Consider the following 14,708-nt stretch of genomic DNA (forward strand, 5'->3'; position numbering starts at 1 on the left):
TCAGAGCACTCCACCTATGATAACTTTGATGACAGCACGGTTGGTTCATGAGAGAAGGTGCATTGGAGGTGTAACATATTGGGATGAGTGGGAACATCAGGCGCACACAACTGCAGTTGTCTTTTGGTTTTACAACGACTTATGCACAGTCTTGGTTGGCTGTCTAAAATGGTTTTGGTAAATGCAACCCTCCTCTGTCTCGAAGTCTAATGCTTGCTTCTGTATTCTTTTAGCATCTGACCATCCTATAGAAAAAAAGCCTTATTGTACTGAATATTGAGCAAGGATGACATCCTTTCCCTAGTATTCTGAGGCTCATGTCTGCAACTATAGCCATACTGGTGTGTGAAAAAGAATTTGTTTGGCTCTTCCACTATTGGGCAGGAATATTCAGAGTTTGGGAGTCTTTGAAATTACTGGTGCTTGAGAACCCTTATTATAATAAGTACACTTTATTTAAATCGGAGAATCAGGGGCAGTGTGAGCCATAAAATAAGGTAAACATGTAAAACCAGAATTACGTTTGAATAAAGGGGCAATGAAGGCAGTACTCAAGAGAGGAAATTAAGGGAAGGTTAGATGGAGTAGGAACACAGTTTAGAAGAAAAGACATAAAAAAAAAAAAATTTGAGCAAAGAATGATAATAAAAAATTATATGTAAGAAAGAAAGACACAAACATGAATCCGGAAATGTAGTAGAAAATGGAAAAAATTATGAAAGAATTATAATTAACCGATTGAGAATTGGACGGTTTGGGGAAAAGGCAGCAGGCAGGGAGGGATAGTCTGTTAAAACGTCATTTGTCTAAGCACATACTTTTGTGCAATGTTAACCTTGGTACCGCTGCATAGTATCATTGAAAAGAGATTGCTTGTTTTTGATAGTTAGACATTCATTTATTTTGACTTTATTTTAAACTTGCTCACTTATGAAGACTCAAATGTGCTAACTTTCAAACTCCAGGTGAAACCCCATCCTCACACATACACTATGCTTTTGATTACACTTGTAACTCTTGTTCTTTCATTACAACACTTGCTTTTTAAATGCTACTTGTCTTGCTCTCATCTCTCACACATTATTTTTTCTAATTTTTTCTTTCTCACTCTTCAAATTTCCTCTTCCTATATTCTCTATCTTTGACACTTTCTCTTAAACGTATGTTTTTTTGAGGTTGAACTCTGTAACTGTCTTTCACTCACTATAAAGCTTTACCCCTGCACAATTTTGTGCTTTCTCTTTTCGTTTCCAACCTAGCTTTTACTCTGTGAAAACTCTCTCTCTCTCTCTCTCTCTCTCAAACATAACTTTCAATATATTTCATTTTGTCTCAGAACTGTTTCCTTGAGTGTGCGTATCAGTATGACGATGATGGCTACCAGTCCTACTGCACAATATGCTGTGGCGGTCGTGAAGTCCTTATGTGTGGAAACAATAACTGTTGTAGGTAAGGAAAACAACATGAAATGGACAAATCTTTTACTAGTTGCATAGAAGTGAAATTATAAAGAAGATAGGGTATATTTAAAATGGTGCACTTTTAGCAGCCTTTAAAAAAGTAGAATCTGGTAAAAATGTAGTAGCTGGGGGCTATTATTTAAAAAGGGTCGATGTAAATGACACATGACATGCAACATTGTTACCTACTTTGAATATCTGGAGTTCATAATTCGCAAGTTTAACTGATATATTCAGTGGCTTGAGCATTACCACAGCAGGGTATGTAACACATAAAATGCAGTCCTATTCAAAGGTGTTGCTATGTACAGTCAAAAGTCATATTGCCAGACAGACGGTTTGCAAACACTGATTACAATAATTGCAGAACTCCACACATGTAGTAAGCATTGCACCTATCTTTAGGCCAAACTATGAACTATGGTAGATGAAGCTCAGGTAGTCGTGTTGAATGGTCCAGAGAGTGCCCAATACATTTGGTGGCCTTCATTGATGCTGCAAAACATAGGAAGGACAGTGGAGAGTGCCAGAGGGATCAACAAGAGAACATTATTGAAGGTAAAACCCACAGTGTTCTATGTGGACAGTGCCAGAGCATCTTCTGTTTTCAAGAGACCAAAAGTAGTATAGCAATGGTTATTCGTTTGTAGACGCATAAGGAGAAATTGGTTTATCTGATAAAGACTTCCAGCTGTAGAATTTCCCAGGCATCAAACTGGATCCAGAAGAGTTTTTTGTGAGCATTTCTCCTTCACGCCGGTAGGTGGCATCATTCTGCTCTGCGTAAGTCATCTGCACCGAAAGTAACATCTGCAACACCTATAGAAGTGCCACCTCGGCGCACTGATGTCAGGTCTTCTCATTCCGCGTCAGCATGGCTGATCCTGAGAAGATCTACTCCTTCAGTCAGTTTGACTGGAATTTTTCGACTTTTTGTCAAATAATTTTGAGGTTTTTCATCCTGGTGTGGCAGGGATATTCTCCAGGAAAGCTGGCTTCAAGCTCTGCGAAGGCTGTCATTGACCAATGTCAGTGATAGATCCACATCTTATATGCCGTAGTGTCTCTAGTGCGACCATGAACTGAAGTCGTGCTCAGACGCCACTCCATGAATCCTAAGGCCTTGCGGGGAAGGGAGCAGTCGCGGGGTCCGTAATCCCCGTCCCACTCCAGATCCTCAAGACATTCGGGTACGTCTCAACAGAAGAACTAATTGTCGAAGAAGTCTTTGACTTCTCCTCGTCTGTTGGGCGACAAGATGAGAGAGCATCGTCATTTAATGTCTGGCTTCGTGGTAGAGCCTGCACCGACGCCATGCCTTCTCGACTTTTTGGGAGCCGGAGTGACCCCTCCCAACTAAAAGAGTTTTATGAGACCGTGCTCCTCATATGTGGGCGGCCCTACCCTACCGGTGTGTCTTCAGGCCCGCGTCATTTGAAGGTGCCCCTGCTGGTTCCATGTCTGTGGCTCTGGCCCCAGTCGAGACCCAAACATCAGAGCGGTGCCGGTTATACTGTCTCGACCTTCCCCCAATGCCAGTCCTGAGGCCGACCCTACCAGCACCCACCTGAGGTGCCATCCCCATTCTGATCCCCAACTCCGGTACAGAGCCAGAGGAGTGTCGCCCGACACCGTATTTTGCGCCAACAGGAACCTTGCCTCCTAGATCGGAGCCTGAGCCCTTTTCCCTTGGGTTAGGACACTAGGAGGAATGGAAGGGGTTGTTGGACCCTGAGGAATGCCACCCATATGAGGCAAACCCGAACATGGACTGCTGTGAGGAACTGGGTGAAGCCAGCGGACTGGATACTTCTCCAGATACTGGTATTAGGCCTCTAAATATTACTCGCCCACTCGCTATGGCGAGTAAGATTTTATCAGGTCAAGCTATTTTTAGGACCTTTAGATCTGTTCTGGCGAGTGAACTTGAGCTGGAAAGGAACAGGTGTCGTGTTCATTCAGAAACTGAATGAGCAATAAAGATGCGTTTAAATCTTGTTTTCATCTTGACCCATTTGCTGTCTGTTCAAAGACAGAGGTCAAATGTCAGTTGTCCTTTTACTAATTGCTGCTTAACTTATCCTTGAATATGGAGTATACTTTTCTTTCTCTTACTAATGGCTTTTGTCAAGTGAGGTGTCTTGCAAACATTGTGAAACAAAAGGCTGTAAGATATGAGGTTTTTTTCTAACAGTTAAATAGGTTAGAAATGAAAACTATAAACATTTCAAAGTGTATCAAGAATTACGGAAGCACATTTTAGTTTTGAAATTCAGAAGTGTGATGCAAACAAAGATTTAAATAGTAACAAAACCACTCAGAACACTTTACGTGGTGATGTGCAAATGACAAATATTTGCAGAAACTTGTTTTCCAAACATTGTTTAAGGATCATGTGTGTCCGATGTGTTGCTAGATTTGCATTATATATGGAGCAAATATTTAGTCTGTTAAATCAAACAAGAATTCTTTGCACAGCAGACATGCTGAACTCGCGTATGCATATTGAAACTTGCTCTGCTTTTGAGGGATGTCCAATCCTCTCTTATGGGCATGCCCTTTGATGGCACCCGAGGCGGATTCGGCCCTGGAGCACTTCAAGGATAGTCGGACTGCAGCCAGATCCTTGTGCCTTCTGTGGCCCCACATCTCCCTCCATTCGCCTTTTGATCCTTTCATGGCTACGGAAGGGGCTTCCAACTGCGCCAAATCCCTCCCAGCCACCGATCAGCACATGCTCTCCAGTCTCTGTAGAGTGCACGGTACCCACAGACCTTGTGGGTCAGGCAGCCAGCGGCATGGTCAGTCCACCCTGCCACTCCAGCACCTGCAGACTCCAAACCCTCCTAATCTGCCCCATTGTCCACCTGGGCATCCAGTTTAACGCAGGATTCACCATCACCTGCTCCACTGGCAGTCCAGCACATCGGGCAAGTTTGTTTTGCAAATCGTCCGAAGAGGCTACTTCCCTTTGCGACTACCCCTCCCTCCATGCCACCATCTCACGAGCGGTTGATGGAGGATCGTCTGTCCCTTCTCCTCAGTCGTGGCTCTCTTGGCCAATGGAGCCATAGAGAGTTCCAGTGTCAGTAGTAGTCTGAGGTTGCTATTCCCGCTACCTTCTGGTTCCCAAAAATGACAAAGGCCTTTATCCTATTTTAGATCTGCGGCCCCTCAACTTCTTCAGTAGAAATTCAAAATGCACACATTAGCTCAGGGCTTGTCTGCCCTGGACCCAGGAGACTGGATGGCAGCGTTGGACTTGTAGGACACCTATGTTCGAGGCATGTAAGCTGTAGATCACATGCTTTGCATACTCCTGCCATCTTGTGTTGGGTCCGGATGTTTGCAAGTTGTTTTTCTTCTAAGAAATCTTTCCAGTCACAAGGTAAGTGACTCCTCCTTTCGCTGTTAGTGCGCATGGGCATCGACTCCATTGTTCGATTGTGTTTTTTCCGCCGTCGGGTTCGGACGTGTATTGGTGTGCTCTGGTTCTAAGCCGTTCTGCGGGTTCCCCTCGGTACGCAATCCACTCTACCCACGTCGGTATTGTTTTGAACAAGTATCCCACTTTTCCGCATATCGTATCCGTCAAGAAAAACCTCTATTTTGATCGAAGATCTTGAAAAGTCCGTCCGGCCTAACCACGTTGGTCCACTTCGCAGTCGATGGAACAGACTCCATTCAAATTCTGCCCTCGGTTCCGCGCGAAGTATACACGCGCCGATTTGCACGATGTCTGCAACTTGTGTTTGTCTCCGGAGCACAACGAACAGGACTGCGACGCGTGCAAATCGTTCCGATAGAAGAAAACGCTCAGTGATCGTCGGGCTCAACGTCTCGAGATGCAGAGTCAAAACGTCGAATATACTCCGTACATCTTCGGCGAAGAAACAGAGCATGAATTCGGCGCATAAGGGGCCAAGGAAGAACAAGAGGAACTTGTCTCCATTCCAGAATCGGACTCAGAGTTGGAAAAAGACTTGCAACAAGGTCAACGTAACGTGAGTACCGAACGCCCCTTAACCGAGACTTCAACTCAGCAGAAATAAAAGGCTTCGGTAACACCCCCCCGCCTTCGGGCCACAGTCTGCACCGACAAGATGTTTCCGACGCCCCACCCTCCGGCTCGACACCAAAACACATCTCTAAGCCTTCTGGCTCGGTATCTAGTCCGAAATCTGGCACCAAGCTGAAACCTTCAGACTCGAAGACGAAAACCGCTTCGGAGCTAAAATCGTTGACACTAAAAACAAAGCCTCCTTGGGCACCGAAACCTTCAGCGCCGAAAAGTGATTCTACTCCAGCACCGAAATCCTCGGTTCCGAAACTTAAAACTGTCAATCCAAAGCTGCAGGATACGATTTTTGACGCCCCAATACCCAAATCGGACACAAAACAAAAGGGACTTTATATAAATCCAGATACAGGACGTGTTCTTACTAAGTCACCTCAGAAACGCAAACCTGAGTCAGAGGACGCACCTTTCTCAATTCCTTTTAAGAGAAAGAATGTGGGTACTAACCCTTCCCCTCCTCCTCTTTTACCACTTTCCCCTATGCCAACACCTTTGCATCATTTACTGATCACCCCAACTAACTCACCACCACCTGATAATGATGATGGAGATGGGGGAGGGCCAATATTTTACCAATAGACCCCTGGAAGGCTTATCACACAGATTCACCTACAGGTAAGTACCCAGATCTTAACCCTACAAAGCCTTCCGCTCCTGACGACAATGTAGGATATCTAGAATTACTTGCTAGAGCTGCAGAATATCATGGGGGAGGAAGATTTCCTATTTGAAACGCACAGTACCACACAAAGGACTAGTCACACTCTACCTATGCTTAAAGGCATGATGAGACATGCCAACAACATCTTTAAAGGTCCATTGCGGGCTCGCATTCTCCTCCCCAGATTGATAAAAAATATAAATCTGCTCCCTCAAATGCAGTATTTATTAAAGGACAGTTACAACTAGACTCTTTGGTGGTCTCTAATGCCCGTAAACGAGCCAATTCCCAGACTACAGGTGATGCTCCCCCTCCAGACAAGGAGTCAAAGCTATTAGACTCCTCTTGTAAACGAGTAGCCGCCCAAGCAGCAAATCATTGGCTCATTGCCAACACCCAGGCCCTGCTTGCCAGGTATGATAGGGCACACTGGGATGAAATGGAGCAGTTGCTACAACACCTCCCAGATGAGCGCAAAGCAAAAGCCCAGATTTAGTCCAGGAAGAGAAGCTCATATACAATTCCTCAATAGGAAGTGCTTTAGATGCTGCAAACAACGCATCTAGAGAGATTCAACACTAGTGTGTTACTAAGAAGACATGCATGGTTGAGCATTCCTGGTTTCAAACCAGAAGTCCAACAGTCTATTTTAAATACTCCTTTTGAGAATGGAACATGTATTCTGGCCCGAAATAGAGAAGTCTTTTGAAAAGATGAAAAAAAGACGCAGAGGTAGCCAAGTCTATGGGAGCTCTGCAGTCTCCCTCTAATCAGGTCTCCTTCTAACATGGAGGGTCGAAAACAATGTCCTCAGACAATACTGCCACCTCTTACAAAGGCAACAGTCAATATTCCTCTACACTGCGTTTCTTTAGAGGAGGATATAGAGGCAACAACAACAAAGGTCGAGGCAAGGGTTTTGCACAGCGTAATTCACCCTCCCCCAACAAGTAGTGACTTGCCTACACTCCCCCCCACCCCCGATCATTTAACACCTGTCGGGCCATCTTTTGCAATTCCTCACCATTTGGCAATCTATCACCACAGATAAGTGAATGTTAGGAATTATCCAACAAGTTTATTGCCTGGCGCTTACCAATAATCCTCCAAACATACCACCACGTTCTCACAAAATCTCACCAGATCATTTACATCTACTTCAGCAAGAAGTCCAGTCTCTCCTCTCCAAAGGAGCCATAGAACCTGTGCCGTTACAACATCAATGACAGGTGTGTACTCACTGTACTTTCTCATCCCCAAAAAGGACGGCTCCTTGAGACGTATTCTGGATCTCAAAGAACTAAACCTCTACATACTGTCTTGAGCATTTCCACATGGTAACACTTCAACAAGTGCTCCCACTTCTACAGCAGGGCGATGTTATGTCTATTCCAGACTTAAAAGACGCATATTTCCACATTCCAATTCATTCCGCTCATCGTAAATACCTCAGATTCATCATAGCGGGTCACCACTACCAATTCATAATACTACCGTTTCGAGTCACCACTGCTCCCAGGGTATTTACCAAATGTCTGGCAGTAGTCGCAGCACATCTGAGTAGTCCACAAATCCATGTCTTCCCATAACTGGACGACTGGCTCATCAAAGCCAGTACTTACCAAATGTGTCTCCAACACACTCAAACCACTATTCACTTACTTCACCAACTGCGGTTTACAGTGAATGCGTTGAAGTCTCATCTACAGCCTTTCAACACACAAATTTATCTGGGAGCCACGATAGATGCTCACAAAGCTCTAGCCTTTCCCAATACAGTCAGGATTCAGATTATTTAGTCCCTTCTCACTCCATTTCAGCCCAACCAATCATTGCCAGCAAGTCTTCATGAAACTGCTAGGTATGATGGCATCTTGCATTATAATTGTTCCCCACGCAAGACTTCACATGCGTCCCCTTCAAGAATGCTTAGCAAGTCAGTGGAACCAGTTGCAGGGTCAGTGAACCTATCTAGTGTTGGTGGACGGTCGCACCCATCGGTCTCTGCAGTGGTGGAACCAACAAAATGTATCCAAAGGCGGCCCTTTCTCGACCCAGCTCCACCGACAGTGCTAACAGCAGACGCATCGCTCACTGGTTGGGGCTCTCACCTACAGACTCACACAATCCAACGATTAAGGACTCCAAAGTACAGGAGTCACATATCAATCACCTAGAGCTACTAGCAGTGTTTCTAGCGTTCAAAGCCTTTCAAACTCACCTTATTGGCAAAACCGTCTTAGTCCGCACAGACAACATTACATCTATGTACTACATACAAAAACAAGAGGAGACACACTCTCCAGCTGTTATGCCTAGCACAAGCCATTTGGAAATGGGCTGTACATCACAAAATGTATCTCCTAGCAGAACACCTTCCAGGAGTAAACAATCAACTTTCAGACCTTCTCAGCAGACAGATACAGCAAATCCACTAGTGGGAACTTCATCCCCAAATTCTTCTTCCTTAATTTCAGGAATGGGGATATCCTCACATAGACCTGTTTGCCACAGCTCAAAATTCCCAAGCTTCGCCTCCAAGTTCCCGCACCCCCTCTCCAAAGGCAATGCCCTAGGGATTAACTGGTCAGGGATATTTGCCTATGCTTTTCCGCCTCTCCCACTCAATTCGCTGGTAGTTTGGAAGCTCAGGCAAACATCCCTCACACTCAGTTTTATAGCTCCCACATGGGCACGTCAATCCTGGTTCACCACCCTGCTGGAGCTGTCAGTGGTTCCACACCAAATCAGGCATCCAAGTGCCAAGGAACTCAACCTGGTGATTTGGCTCCTGAAGTCATAGTTTGATAATTAACATTTACCACCAGACTGTATGAATATCCTAAAGGACTCTAAGAGACCTACTACTAGGCAATGTTATGCAGTAAAGTGGAAACTTTTTGCTATATATTGTAACAATAACAATATCAATCCCCTTGATGCTTCAGTACAAAACATCATCTGTTATCTATTACACCTACAGCAATGTGGACTAGCATACACATCCATTCGATTGCATTTAGCAGCAGTAGTTGCATATCTACAAAACAGACAACACTTATCTCTAGTCAGAGTACCAGTGATTAAAGCCTTTATGGAAGGGCTAAAAAGAGTAATACCACCAAGAGCTCCACCTGCACCAGTAGGGAACTTACTTGAACATAGTCCTTACAAGGCTAATGGGACCACCTTTTGAACCAATGCACAAGTGTCAACTACAATTTCTTTCATGGAAGGTTGCTTTTCTTATTGCAGTCACTTCCCTAAGGAGGGTTGGCGAACTCCAGGAACTAACTGTCCAAGAGCCTTTCTTTCAACTTCATAAAGACAAGGTGGTTCTTCGAACAAATCCCAAATTTCTGCGAAAAGTGGTTTCTGCTTTTCACATCAATTAATCAGTTGAGTTTCCTGTGTCCTTTCCTCAACCTGATTCTGTAGCAGAACGAGCTCTACACACACTTGATGTTAGAAGAGCTTTACTATATTATGTAGAAAGAACAAACGATTTTCGTAAAACAAAGCAGCTCTTTGTCGCTTTTTCTCCACCACACAAAGGCAATCCCATTTCTAAATCAGGTATTGCAAGATGGATTGTTAAATGTATACAAACATGTTATACAAAAGCAAAAAGATCATTACCAAAACCCCCTAGAGCACATTCCACCTGCAAAATAGGGCCTACTATGGCCTTCTTAGGGAATGTTCCCTTAGCTGACATCTGTAAGGCAGCAACATGGTCTACACCTAACACATTCACCAAACACTATTGTGTAGATGTGTTAGCGAGGCAACAAGCTAATGTAGGCCAGGCAGTACTTAAAACACTTTTTCAAACAACTGCGACAGCTACAGGTTAGGGACCGCTTTGGGAGAATACTGCTGTATAGTCTATGCAAAGCATGTGATCTACAGCTAACATGCCTCGAAAGTAAAATGTTACTTACCCAATAAGCATCTGTTCTTGGCATGTAGAGCTGTAGATTCACATGCGCACACCCGCCTCCCCGGGCACCTATAACTGTTGCAGTTCTTTTTTATATCTTACACACATACGCATGGGCACCTCTATTCTACCTTTACAAACTCCATTCTCACCCTCTGCGGGAAAAGAATCTAACAATGGAGTCGATGCCCATGCGCACTTTCACCGAAAGGAGGAGACGCCTACCTCGTGACTGGAAAGACTTCTTCGAAGAAAAACAACCTGCAAACATCCGGACCCAACACTAGATGGCAGGAGTATGCACAGCATGTGAATCTACAGCTCTGCATGCCAATAACAGATGCTTACTGGGTAAGTAACATTTTCCTTCCACATTCCCGTCCTGCCTGCCCACCAGCACTATCTGCGGTTTACATAGCTCACAAACATTTTCAGTCCACTGGGCTCCCTTTTGGCATTACCAGCGCCCCTCAGGTGTTCACCAAGGTGATGGCGATGGTTGCAGCTCATCTGTGGGGATCAGGGGTACCAGTCTTCCCCTATCTTGATGACTGACTATTGAAGACGGGCATGCCCCAAGCTGTCGTCTCCCACCTCCAGACTACAGCAAACCTCCTTCTCCCTCTCACATGCTCCCTCTCATTGGAGCTGTTCTGGACGCAGTGCAGTTGCTGGCTTATCCTCTAAGCGGCGACGTCCGGATATTCAGGCTTTGATACTGATGTTTCAGCCTCTGTCCTGGATTTTGGTGAAGCAGACCCTGAGACTGTTTGGACTCATGGCCTCCTGTATTTTGCTGGTAACCCATGCCTGATGACATATGCGGGCTGTTCAGTGGGACCTGAAGTTTCAATGGCCACAGCACCAGGGGAACCTTTTCAACATGGTCCAGATCTTGGAAAGAACTGCAAAAGATCTGCAGTGATGGCTAACAAACCGCGATTGGGTCAGAGACAGACACCGTCCCTCCCGCAACCAGATCTCACAGAAGTGACAGATGCGCCACTCCTGGCATGGGGCGGCCATCTGGGAGAGGTGGAGATCAGAGGACTCTGGTCTCCCGCAGAATCCGAACTTCACATCAACCTGCCGGAGTTCTGTGCAATGCGACTGGCATGGAAAACCTTTCTACCTCCATCAAGGGAAGGCTAGTGCAAGTGTTCACAGACAATACCACCGCCATGTGGTACTACAACAGACAGGGCGGGGTGGGGTCGTGGACTGTTTGTCAAGAGGCCCTGCGCCTCTGGAGATGGCTAGAACGGCAGTGCATATCCCTGGTGGTTCAACATCTGGCAAGTTCCCTGGACGTCCGCGTGGATGAACTCAGCCATCGATGCCTAGTGGATCACGAATGGCATCTCCATCTGGCGGGTGGCACAAGGTCTCTTTCTACATCGGGGAGAGCCTTAGTTTGATCTGTTCACCTCTGTCGAAACCGTGCAATGTCAGCAGTTTTGCGTGTTGGAGTTTTCAAGGCGGCTCTTGCTCAGAGATGCTTTTTGTTTCGAGTGGAGCGCAGGCATCCTTACGCCTTTCCCTCTATACCACACCTTCCCTAGAGTTCTCAAAAAGATCGAGAACAACCAGGCCTAAGTCATCCTTGCTGCTCTGGACTGGGCGCAGAGAGTCTGGTATCCCGAGCTATTGAGCATGGCCATCTGATCAGACTGCCCTTTCGGGAGGATCTTCACTTGCAGCAGCAGGGGAGGGTTCTCCACCCAAACCTGTCCAGTCTCCGCCTTCTTGCATGGAGATTGAGTTTTGACAGTTGACAGCTTTCGACAGTCTTCCCAAAGTCTGTAATGTCATCTTGGCAGCCATCCATCCCTCCAACAAGACGGTATACTTCTGCTGTTTTGAATAATCTGTGTCATGGTGTGCAGAAAAATACATTGATCCTCTTTCTGCCCCTCTTTCTGAAGACGTACGCTTCATTCTTTCCCTTGCCCAGCAGGGCTCTTCCCTGTGCACCCTTAAGGGTTATCTGTCTGCTCTTTCTGCCTTGTTGCAGCTGCCTGACCAACCCTCATCACTCAAGTCCCCTAATGTACATAGGTTTCTAAATGGTCTTAGCAATCTCTTCACTCCTCCACCATGTATTTTGCAACTGTAGGACCATAATCTGGTCTTGTCTTTTTTAATGTGTGTTCCTTTTGAACCTCTCCACAATTGTCCCCTCAGGCTTCTCATACTGAAAACAGCCTTCCTTGTGGCTGTTACATCTGCCTGTAGAGTGAGTTGCAGACCTTGTCATCTATGCCGCCTTACTTCTCAGCCTGTCCTGACAAACTGGTGCTCCGCACAAGGGCCTCCTTTCTACTGAAAATCGTCACCCCATTTCACGTAGGCCAATTCATCATCCTGCCTAACTTTTACACTCCTCAACAGCCCTCTAAAGAAGAGGAGCAACTCCACCGTCTGGACACAAAAAGAGCGTTGTAATTTTACCTTGATCCTGCACACGAGTTGCGGGTGAACGACCAACTCTTCATGGGGTATGTTGGTGCGAAGAAGTGTCGGGCTCTGCAGAAGCAGACCATCTCCAGATGGGTCGTGCTCTCTCAAAATCTGCTACGCATTGGCAAAGAAGCAACCTCCAGAAGGTTTGCAAGCTCATTCCACTAAAGTTGCAAACACTGTGTTAGCACATGGAGTTACGGTTCTAGACTTCTGCCAGGCAGCAGCGTGGGCTTCCCTGCACACGTTAACCAAACGTTACTTTCTGGACAGTCAGGTCTCTAGACATGGTCACTTGGCCCATTTGGTCTGCAGGACTTCAAATCAAATCAGGTGTTTGTTAAGCGCGACTATTCACCCGTAAGGGTCTCAAGGCGCTGGTCGGTGTGGGGGGGGTTCACAGCTTCCAGTCCATCAAGTAGGGGGTCTATCGAAGAGCCAGGTTTTAAGGTTTCTTGCGAAGATGGGGAGCGATGTTATCTGTATGAGGTGGAGCAGAAGGTCGTTCCAGGCACTGGCCGCGCGGAAAGAGAAGGAACGGCCTCCTGATCAGGTCTTTCTGGTGCTGGGGACCACGGCGTAGGAGAGCTGGGCTGATTGTAGGGTCCTTTGGGGTGCTTGGAGTTTGCATCGGCTGTTTAGGTATGCTGGTCGGGTGTCGTGGAGTGCCTTGTGAGTGTGGGTTAGCATCCTGAAGGTGACTCTAGCTTCGATGGGGAGCCAGTGGAGTGTTTGCAGGTGCTGGGAGATGTGGCAGTGGCTTGGCAGGTTGAGGACCAGTCTTGCGGCGGCGTTTTGGATGTACTGTAGCTTGTGGGTGAGGTTTTTGTTTATTCCGGCATAGAGTGAGTTGTCGAGCCTGCTGGTGACCAGGGCGTGAGTGACGGTCTTTCTGTGTTCGAGGGGGATGCATTTGAAGGTCATACGTAGGAGGCAGAGGGTGTGGAAGCAGGAGGACGAAACAGAGTTGATCTGGCAGTCCATTTTGAGCTCTGAGTCCAGGATGACTCCCAGGTTGCGTGCGTGGTCCGTGGAGTTGGGCGGGCTCCCGAGGGCGGGGGGCCACCTGGTGTCGTTCCCGGCGTCTGGGTTTGGGCCCATGATGAGTACTTCCATTTTGTTTGTGTTTAGTTGTAGGCAGCTGTTTTTCATCCATTTGGCGACGGCTTCCATGCCTTCTCGAAAGTTGTGTCTGGCGGTGTTGGGTTCGTTGGACAGGGAGAGGATGAGTTGGGTGTCGTCTGCGTATGACACAATGTCCGTAGGTTCTGACGATGGGGGCGAGGGAGCCATGTAGACGTTGAAGAGCATAGGGCTGTGGGAGGACCTCAGGGGGACTCCGCAGGTGGTAGATGTAGGGTCTGAGAGGAAATGGAGTCTGACCCGCTGCGTTCTGCCGGAGAGGAAGTAGCGGATCCAGTCGAGGGCCTTGTCTTGGATCCCTGCGTCTTGGAGTCTGCATGTTAGGGTGCGCTGAGAGACTGTGCCGAACGCCGCTGATAGGTCGAGGAGGATGAGGGCTGCTGTTTCTCCTTTGTCCAGTAAGGTACGGTTTTCGTCTGTTGCGGCAAGGAGGGCGGTTTCCGTACTGTTTTTTTTTCTGAATTGGGAGGAGTCGAGGATGTTGTGCTCTTCGATGAATATGGGGAGTTGGCTGTTGATGACTTCCTTGGGTAAAATCGGTCCGCAGACCCACCACCAGGGATGGTATTGCTTGTGTATCTAACTATCAATCAATCTGGGGTTTATATAGCGCGCTACTCACCTGTAAGGGTCTCAAGGCGCTGCCGGGGGGGGGGGAGGGGGGGAGGTCAGCTCCGGATCAGGCGAAGAGCAAGGTCTTGAGGTCCTTGAACGTGTGTAGGGTGGTTGAGCATCTGATGTTCACAGGGAGCTTGTTCCAGGTTTTGGCTGCGATATAGTAGAACGCTCTCCCGCCAGTTCTGTTTCTGCGGATGCAGGGGACCTCTGCCAGGGCGAGGTCGGCGGAGCGGAGGTTCCTCTTGGGTGCGTGGAAGGATACTCTTTCGTTGAGGTATTTGGGTCTAATGTTGTGGAGGGATTTCTAGGGGTGGGTGAGGAGTTTGAAGGTGATCCTCTTCTCGA

General features: G+C 46.9%; 1 protein-coding gene across 8 annotated transcripts in view; it reads left to right on the forward strand.

Moving 5' to 3' along the window:
• The window catches only part of DNMT3A (DNA methyltransferase 3 alpha), a 2,120,215-nt gene that overhangs the window by 1,546,349 nt on the left and 559,158 nt on the right, over positions 1-14,708 (forward strand). For all 8 annotated transcript variants that reach the window (XM_078650037.1, XM_078650035.1, XM_078650036.1 and 5 more), the window contains one exon: positions 1,337-1,449. In XM_078650037.1, the coding sequence (XP_078506163.1) occupies positions 1,337-1,449 (113 nt within the window). The remainder of the gene's footprint in view (positions 1-1,336; positions 1,450-14,708) is intronic.

Source organism: Lissotriton helveticus, chromosome 6 (assembly GCF_964261635.1).
Source record: "Lissotriton helveticus chromosome 6, aLisHel1.1, whole genome shotgun sequence".
Lineage (NCBI taxonomy): Eukaryota > Metazoa > Chordata > Amphibia > Caudata > Salamandridae > Lissotriton > Lissotriton helveticus.